Source organism: Rhinichthys klamathensis, unplaced genomic scaffold (genome assembly GCF_029890125.1).
Source record: "Rhinichthys klamathensis goyatoka isolate OS25496 unplaced genomic scaffold, OSU_Roscu_1.1 h1tg000145l_1, whole genome shotgun sequence".
NCBI classification, from domain to species: Eukaryota; Metazoa; Chordata; class Actinopteri; order Cypriniformes; family Leuciscidae; genus Rhinichthys; species Rhinichthys klamathensis.
The window spans coordinates 594062-603250 of NW_026606680.1; the positions used below are offsets into that span (position 1 = coordinate 594062).

The 9189-nt window shown below is 36.7% G+C and overlaps 1 protein-coding gene across 2 annotated transcripts; it reads left to right on the top strand.

The window, feature by feature from the left end:
• The first annotated feature begins 359 nt into the window (after positions 1-359).
• adcyap1a (adenylate cyclase activating polypeptide 1a) lies at positions 360-6076 on the top strand. 2 transcript variants are annotated; one of them, XM_056257845.1, is made up of 7 exons: positions 360-611; positions 921-1016; positions 1913-2047; positions 2378-2482; positions 3625-3759; positions 4225-4336; positions 5678-6076. In XM_056257845.1, the coding sequence occupies exons 2-7, from the start codon at positions 922-924 to the stop codon at positions 5684-5686; spliced, it is 591 nt and encodes a 196-aa protein (XP_056113820.1). In that variant the 5' UTR covers positions 360-611; position 921; the 3' UTR covers positions 5687-6076. The 2 variants fall into 2 exon arrangements, with proteins under 2 accessions (XP_056113820.1, XP_056113819.1); XM_056257844.1 differs by having other exon boundaries at positions 362-615.
• Positions 6077-9189: the final 3113 nt, after the last annotated feature.

Sequence of the window (9189 nt, forward strand, 5' to 3'; positions counted from 1 at the left end):
TCACGTTTAAAGTGCACTGAAATGAACATTTTTATTGAAATTAAACTAAATGGAATTAAAAATAAACCAATAAATGATGATTATTACATTATTGCTGTTTTGTTTGAAGAAATTATTGTTATGCACTACATACGTCGTATTGAAAATGCTAATTAAGAAAGATAAAACTACTACCAAAAATATTCACTAACTGAAATCAAGCAGTAAATACTTGTTTTGTAAATATTTTTATCATTTCATAAAATGGGCCCTATATGGAGATCACTGTACTTTCCCTTCCTCCATATATGGAGGAAGGAAAAGTACAGTGATCTTTCCATCTCTCCATAGTAGGGAGGATGACGTCGACACGATCTCTAAAGTGGGGAGTGAAAAGGGTCCAGAAGAAAGGGCAGGGAGAATAAAACTCGCGATAATATAATTAGGGATGAAGACAAATGATAGCTCGTTTCAGATCCGAGATCTGAGGGGGGAAATAGGATCTACGCTGTGCTCATAAGGATAATAGAGTGACGCGTAGAAAAGTTTAAAGAGCAGCTTAGGAGAGAGTCTTAGAGCGAGCTTGAGATTTCCATCTCATTCTTGGTTGCAGCCTCCACTGGACAGCAGCCGTAGGTAGGCTATGTGAACCTCTTCTGAGAGGAACGTGCATTTGTGGGATTCTATAGGCTATTCTGTATGAAATAATTCAGTTTGAGATAAAAGTGGGTTGTTTTGAGCGTGCATCTGTTGAAACATTTGAAGCATCATTTAAAAAAATAATAAGTCAGCGAGCTATCAGAGACACCTGATACTGTAACAGGAGGAGAGAATGGAGTTGGAGCTTCAAAGACTGGAAGTTTTAAAGACCTGTCTGTGCGGTTAGACACGATGGTTCCAATCGATTAAGTCTACTTCTAATTTATGTCTTTATTCTACAGAATGATGACGAGCAGCAAAACGACTCTTGCCTTCCTTATCTACGGGCTCCTCGTACAATGCAACGTGTGTTCGCCTCTGAACCATCCGAACATCAGGTACGGAAACTGAACATCTGTCTCTGCGAGCGCGCGGAGATGATCTCGATGATCTTGTGGATTTCGGGGAGTGAAGTTGGACGGCGAAACAGGATATTTGGCTTAAGGCTGTTGGATAAAAAAATATATATATACACGCGTTTTATTGACAAGTGTCACACATTTTCAACAGATCTTGTTTTGTTGGCTATACACTCTTGAAAATAAAGGTTCTTTATTGGCATTGTTCCATGAAGAACCTTTAACGTCCATTGAACCCTTTCAGTGCACAAAAGTTCCTTTATAGTCGAAAAAGGTTCTTCAGATTATTAAAATGTAAAAGAAATTAAAGAAAATGTAAAAGAAAATTAAAATGTAAAAGAAAAAAAATTAAATGAAATGCTCTTTGCATGGGGAACCCAAAAGGCATGATTTGGAACCTTTATTTTTAAGAGTGTAGGCTACCTGATAAGAAATGATTATTAACCATTTTAAATAAGGCTTGTACGAGTTTCATGCATTCTTTTTTGCGTAGAATCGGACGATTTAAGGCAAAAGTGTGACGCGCTTAGAATGTATAGTATTAGGCTATATAGGCTATTTTTTTTTCTTGTATTGATTTGATTGTAAATAATTCTAAAAGACACGACTATAATCTTGTGATCTTTCCGACTTATGGCGGATTTCACAATACAAGCAAGAAAAAAATACATAGCACTGATTGCCTATTAATTAGCCTAAGCAATTTTACAGAAATATCTCCTATATTTTGTTATTAAATGTTATAGACTAATATAGGCTATGCATTTAGGCTACTTAAATATTTAGAGCACTTATAAGAATAAGTCTTGAAAGTGCAGAGTGGCCTTATACTTCACAATAATTACTTGAGATTGAAATGGCTTCATGTCTTACAGAATGGAGACGGCAGGATTTGACGAGGAGGGCAAGGAATTAACGGATCTAACCTTTGACAGTGACCAGATCACTATTCGAAGCTCTCCTTCAGTCACTGAAGACGCATACACGTTTTATAGTCCTCCCTCGAATAGGTGATAATACTTCTCCTTAACCCGGACTCCTATTGTTCTAGCCTAGGCATTCCCAAAATGGGATAGGCCTACTCTATTGCGTAGTTATGTTTGTTTACTACTGTGATTGTTCAAGTTACAAAGACATTCGAGGCTTTTGCTTGTTTGAGTTGTGTCGAGTTGAATTGCGAAATAGAATAGCCTGATAGTCCAGAAGGTGTTTCTCAACGACCGGCCTGAGGATGTAGGCTACACGAGTGCTATAATTTGGGAATATCGCAGCTATAAGGCTGACCTATTTTTAAACCTTCACTGAAACGTCGTTGTACAATCTGGTATTTTGTCACGCAGATTGGAAAGGCATGCTGACGGGATGTTTAATAAAGCCTACAGGAAAGCGCTTGGTCAGTTATCAGCGCGGAAATACCTGCATACACTGATGGAAAAACGCGTGGGGTAAGAACAGTTCCTGCTCTCTCTAAAAATAAATATCACTAATTTGGTTTAGGGTTGGTTGCTATGCATAATTTATAGTTATTACCTTTTATCCAGTTATCAACATTCATTAGATCTGTGGAAGAATTAGAGGGCGTTCACAAATGACGCGTTCCGTTCGTTCTTACATTAAAATCCGCTCGATGAAACGCAACGGACTGCACTCTCGTGACGCGTTTTTAAAAGTGAAACTAATGTTATGGAAAAGGTTCTCTTAGTTATAACGTTAATGGAACGTTTCATCAAAGTTTTCTGTACTTATGTTCTCAAAACATTAGAACTAAACTTATACACTGTTTATACAACTTTTTTTCCCATGAAACATTTTAGTTGGATGTTCGTGTAACATTTTTTTAAATGTAACTAATTGTTTTAGAATGTTCAGAGAACATTCAAACTTACGGTCCCAAAATGTTTGTAGAAGGATAAAATGGAATGTTTCCTTAAATGATTCCATAGAAAAATAAGTTCTTAGAACATATTTTGTGTATAACGAACCCTGTGTGAACAGCCCATTGTAACTTTTTTTTTACAAAACTTATTCTAATTTATATATATTATAAAACGTTTTTATATAGCCTACAAAAGCATATAGGCCTATATACAATACAACTTATTTACTAAATGTAACAAAGTTTTTGCGACAAATAGATTATGATTGTTTAATATTTACTTTTTTAAATGAATATTTGCACACTTAAAGGGATAGTTCACCCAAGAATGAAAATTGTGTCATCATTTACTCACCCTCAAGTTGTTCCAACCCTGTATGAATTTCTTTCTCCTGCTGAACACAAAAGAAGATATTTTGAAGAATGTTTGTAACTTAACCATTGTGGGGGCGCCATTTAGTAAAATTACTATGGGAGTCAAACTGTTTACGTCACTCTTCAAAATATATTATTTTGTGTTCAGCAGAAGAAGTTCATACAGGTTTGAAACAACATAAGGGTGAGTAAATGATGACATAATTTTAAGTTTTGGGTGAACCATCCCTTTAAATCCAAACAAATGTGACTTTGACTTTTTTTCACTAAGTTAGTGTCAAGTGTTTCTGTAATATCCTGGGTTCTAGAACGCTTTGTTCTTTTTCTCTAATACAGAGGAAGGACCACAATAGATGACGACAATGAGCCGCTCTCAAAGCGTCACTCGGACGGGGTTTTCACGGACAGCTACAGTCGCTACCGGAAGCAAATGGCCGTAAAGAAGTATCTGGCCACGGTCCTGGGCAAAAGGTATAGACAGAGATATAGAAGCAAAGGACGGCGGCTCGCCTATTTGTAGCCTTTTTCAAATTCGTCTCTAACTATCATGTACATGTACAGCTCTTGTAGCAAGTTAGTCATCACTAAGACTACTATGATGATCGTTTGATCGCACCTGTGTCCTTTATAAACATGTATTTATGTATGAAGTAAAGACATTAAAACGAATATTTTGATAATAATATTGTTTTTCTTTTGTACTTAAGCACCTGATAATGCAACGATATGCCTTGTGGACGTTTAGTCGTTTAGTTTGAACAAAATAAAATTTTTATTTATTTATTATTAATTCATGCTTGCTTCGATACTTTGTCTATCAAATACATCAGTCTGAATATGAGTAAATAAATAGTCTCAAAGACAATCATTACATTGAATGACACCTTCCTTCTTTCACTCCTGAAATTAAGAAAGAAGTTTTTTTATTTACAACAGCCCTGACGACTTAGATTTTCTACAAGACATAGACTTTGGTGTGCTCACGGATGGGGATGAGATTGAAGCAATTTTGTTGGATTTGCTGAGACAGTTTCCTCCTGAATTCCTGGTGAGTTTCTACGGCTCGGTGAGGAATGCCTCTCGTCCCTTCCACGCTCTTTTACTCACGTCAAGTTCTTCCCACTGTCATCTGTGGCTAAAAATCTCACAAGCCTTTCAACACGGTTTCTGCACACACCTTTCAAATATCATTAATACCTTAACTTCTATATATGTATCTGAAAAACATGAGCTCTTTCCTGTGCTTATAAACTTCAATTAAATCTGCATCTTCAAACACTCTTTTTTAAACACTGTCCAGTCCTTCCTGCTTTTCACTGAGCATGCGTTTGTTTCCTTTTGAAATCTCACAAAAGGACTTGAAGTCCCTGTCTATGAATGTGTGTGTCATGTGCATTAGAATTGATTCCAGTGTTTCAGACCTTCACTACCTTCCAAAGTCTGGGGTCGGTAAGATTTGTTCATATTTTTGAAAGAAGTCTTCTATGCTCACAAAGGCTGCATTTATGTGATTAAAAATACAGAAAATAAACAGTAATATCGTGAAATATTATTACAAATTATTATAACTGTTTTCTATTTGAATATATTTTAAAATATCATTTTTTCCTGTGATCAAAGCTGAATTTTCAGCATCATTACACCAGTTTTCATGTGTCACATCAGAAATCATTCTAATATGATGATTTGCTGCTCAAGAAACATTTATTATTATTATCAATGTTGAAACCAGTTGTGCTGCTTCGTATTTTTGAGGGAACCTTTTTTCCAGGATTCTTTGATAGCATTTATTTTAAATAGAAACATTAAATGTCTTTACTATCACTTTTGATCAATTTAATGCGACCTTGCTGTATAAAAGTATTCTTTTTTTTTTAAAACCTACTGACCCCAAACTTTTGAAAGGTAATGTATATATGGTATTTCAATATTTCATAGAATTTCACTCTTTTCTTTGTTCTGTTTTCTATCTTTCTCATATTGCACTCTTCTCATATCAGTGTCAAATGCCTGTTATCTGTCCATAAAGCTGTTAATCACTGGAGATATGTGTCTCTGCATCTTGAAGTTCAGAGTTACCATTTTCTGTTTTATGTGGTTATAACTATCAGTAATTTCACAGCTGTAGCTTGTTGGGTATGACATATAGAGGTATCCTGTAATGATCCCTCTTTGCATGCAGGACAAAGAATTTTCCCAAAGGTCAAATGAATGGTGCAACGTTTTGAGGAAAAACCAACTTGCATAATTTACTCTGAATCTGCAAGTTTTTGACAACGTAAAATATGCTTAAGCTTGAGAGTGATATGTACATGTTTGTTTGCATATGCATGTTAGTATGTGCAAACATGTGAAACCAATCTGTGTTTAATTCTGCATTCTCCTGCAGGCTTTGTGACACAGGAGACAGCTAAGCGGCTTGGGTGCCTTTGCTTCATCTTTATAATGGCCACCAATTTCAGATGGCATATTAGTGGCCCTCCAAATGCTGCAATCACCTGCTCACACACCTCCTATTTCTCACATAACTTCATTTGTTAAAATGCCACCTGGCCCTGCCTTTCCGTTGTTTTGTTTTTTTTCTTTATGCATAGTGTCTTGTAGCTATCTGTACAGCATTCATTAAACATTCTCAACCTTGAAACGCATTTGGTGTGCAGAGACTGATAGTGCCCAAAGCCTTACTTAAATGTTAAGATAAATCTCTGTCTTGTGTTGATCATTAGTACAATATAACACATGGGAGCCACACAAGGTCACCATTATATATGTAAGAAACAAAACAAAACAAACAAAAAAACTGTGTTGTAAGATTTGTATGAATAAATTTTTGTAAACAATACAATTTCGTCTAATCTTTGAAACTCTTCCTAAGTTATGGGGAATGACGTGTACTCAAGAACACAAGTAAAAACCCTTCAAACCTTGGAGTGGACCATAAATGCATGTACACTACAGTAAATATAACACACTTGCAAGATCCAATATCTTCACAATCAAAATGTAACATGCCATCAACAAAAATGCCATAAACTATGTTGCATCAGATAATAAGATAAATAAATAAGTGGTGACCCTTTATTTTTTGATGAAAATGAGGGTTTCATACTAATGCTGTATAATACAAAGACATATTTAATAGTTTAACACACTTAGAAGAAAAGGTTCTAAACGGGCAAGGCAAGTTTATTTATATGGCACATTTCATACACTATGGTAATTCAAAGTGCTTTACAAAGAAAGGAATAATAATAATCACAAAATAAAAGCAAGGAAACAGTAAAACAGTTATAAAAGGAACTAAAAGAGTAAAAAATATGATACATAGATAAACTTCTCATCTGACAAAACACCGGTGTATCATATTTTTCACAGCTGCTCGCATACACTTGTTCCCATACAACTTTCTCATCATGCAAAACACTGGTGTATTATATTTTTCACAACTCCCAGTTTTACTCTGTTTTCCCATGATGATTACACTGTTTGTGGTGTTCTTTCCATGCCGCCCTTTATTTTTTGATGAAAATGAGTGTTTCATACTAATGCTGTATAGAACAAAGACATATTTAATTGTTTACCACACTTAGAAAAGGTTCTATATATAACCTTAAAGGACTCTTTGTATGGTATAATTTTTCATTATCATTTAGCATTATGGATTTAGTTTTAATTAAGTGTTAGTTCACCCAAAAATAAAAATTCTGTCATTAATTACTCACCCTCATTTCATTCCAAACCTGTAAGACATTCGTTTATCTTCGGAACACCAATAAAGATCTTCTTAATGAAATCTAAAAAGCTTTCTGTCCCTCCATTGACAGCCTACGCAACTACCACTTTCAAGCCCCAGAAAGGTAGTCAAGAGATCATTAAAGTAATCCATGTGACTCCAGTGGTTTAACCTGTTTTATGTTGGAGTTTAATATTTTGTTAATAAAGTGGTAAATTATGCTTTTTTTGCGCAAACAAAGCACTCGTGTCGTTTCATAAAATTGAGGTTAAACCACTGAAGTCATATGGATCACTTTTATGATGTCTTTACTACTGTACCTTTCTGGAGCTTGAAAGTGGTAGTTGTGTAGCTGTCAATGGAGGGACAAGAAAGCTCTCAGATTTCATTAAAAAGATCTTCATTTGTGTTCCAAAAGAAAGGCGAAAGAGAAAGTACACATGTCTACGAATATGTATGTATTTGTGTGTATTCTCAGGCTGTGACTGGTTGTTGTACAGTGCAGAGACACCAGGATAAGGAGAACCTTTTAGTTCCTGTCAGAACAGATCAGAGCTAATAATCTCACATTGGACCCCTACAAAGTTGTAGCACAGCAGGCAAAAACACTGACCTTTACAATCTCTATTACATGTCCGTTTAGCTAGTTGACTGATCACATGTAAACATGCATTGTACACAACGTCAGAATTTTGTAATGTGGGTTAACCAGGACGAATAGTATTCATCTTATTTAAAGGTTCATAATCGCCGAGCAGTTGTTTGGGTGGCTCGCCAATGTGATTGAATTCTTCTAATACATAAAATAAGTTAACCTAACAAAAGAAGATTTTTTTTTTAAGTTGTAGAGTAGAACAGACCAGCCCGTTCTCATCCCAAGGCGTCATATACTGACGCTTTTGCCAAAGCGTCTATATCCAACGCACATGGCACCCTTTAGCGTCAATATGAGACGCAGATATATGGCGCCTCCTAGTGGTCTAACAGTTCTTCAGTAGTGTCAGTTTTCGAAGAAAACCAAAGGTTTGCCATGAAGACAAATGGGCCAAAATCAATAGCTGTTTTTCCAATGAGCCCAACGAGTCCCAGATATCACAACCTGGGTGTGGCTCTGATGAACGCTCAACACGTGACTTGATTAAAATTCATTCTCATGCGTTCTTGTCAAATGACTCATGCATTTCTCCCTCCTCTCTCTCTCTCTCTCTCTCTCTCTCTCTCTCTCTCTCTCTCTCTCTCTCTCTCTGTAATCTTTATTGTAAATACACAAATACTTTAAATGTGGTGCACCATAAGCCTCCTTTGTTGTTAATATCAACCCAGGCTCATTGGAAAAACAAGACTGTTGCGACATTTTTGCTAAATGATTTTGCGTTGCTTCTTGCACTTTCAAAGCGAAATGTCTATTGCATGGCGCTAAAAGCATGTTCAGTTTTATCCAAAACAGATAAACTTAGGCCTTGTCCCAAATGACACACTTCATATGCACTTGCGGGTGTCCCATTTGTCATTTTAGGTTTCAGAAGGGTGTTCCCGGCCGATATGCCCCCTCGATGCGCACTTTTGCCAAGCCCACAAGCGTGCAAGCTCTGCGGCCAGAGTCAGACTTCTACTCACAGTCAAAGTGGCGTTACTTCACGAAAGTGTGGACTCAGAGGAAGATCGTGAGGGCCATAGGGTGCTTCTCAAACAGAAGGCTGCGTCATAGTAAGGCTGCATATCTTGGCTGCCACGTCATCAAGCGCCACTGAATGCTGTCTCAATAGGAAGCATCCTTGGAAGGTCGCCATTTTGAAGGATGCATCAAGTGTAGTCTCAGCCTCAGATGTCACACTCATGGACTGTTGGCTGAATGTCTGATGTATAGGCACACATTAGGGAAACACTTCAGGAGTTGGCATCAGATTGGTTGAATTCTACAGGATTTTACGGAAGAAGATTTACAAACTTTGTGCCCAACCACTGCCCTAATTGAAGAAGAACTCAGTTGAATTAATAATTTATTAGATGTATGCCTGTCTGTTATAGTATGGACTTCAACATTTGCATGCCCCTAAACATGACGTGGAACAAAACAAACTGTAATTGGTTGCTTAACATGTCAGTCAGATGTCCTCTTGGGCGGTCCTTGACCAATGAAAGCTGCGATGGAGTCCAGACCCTCTGCC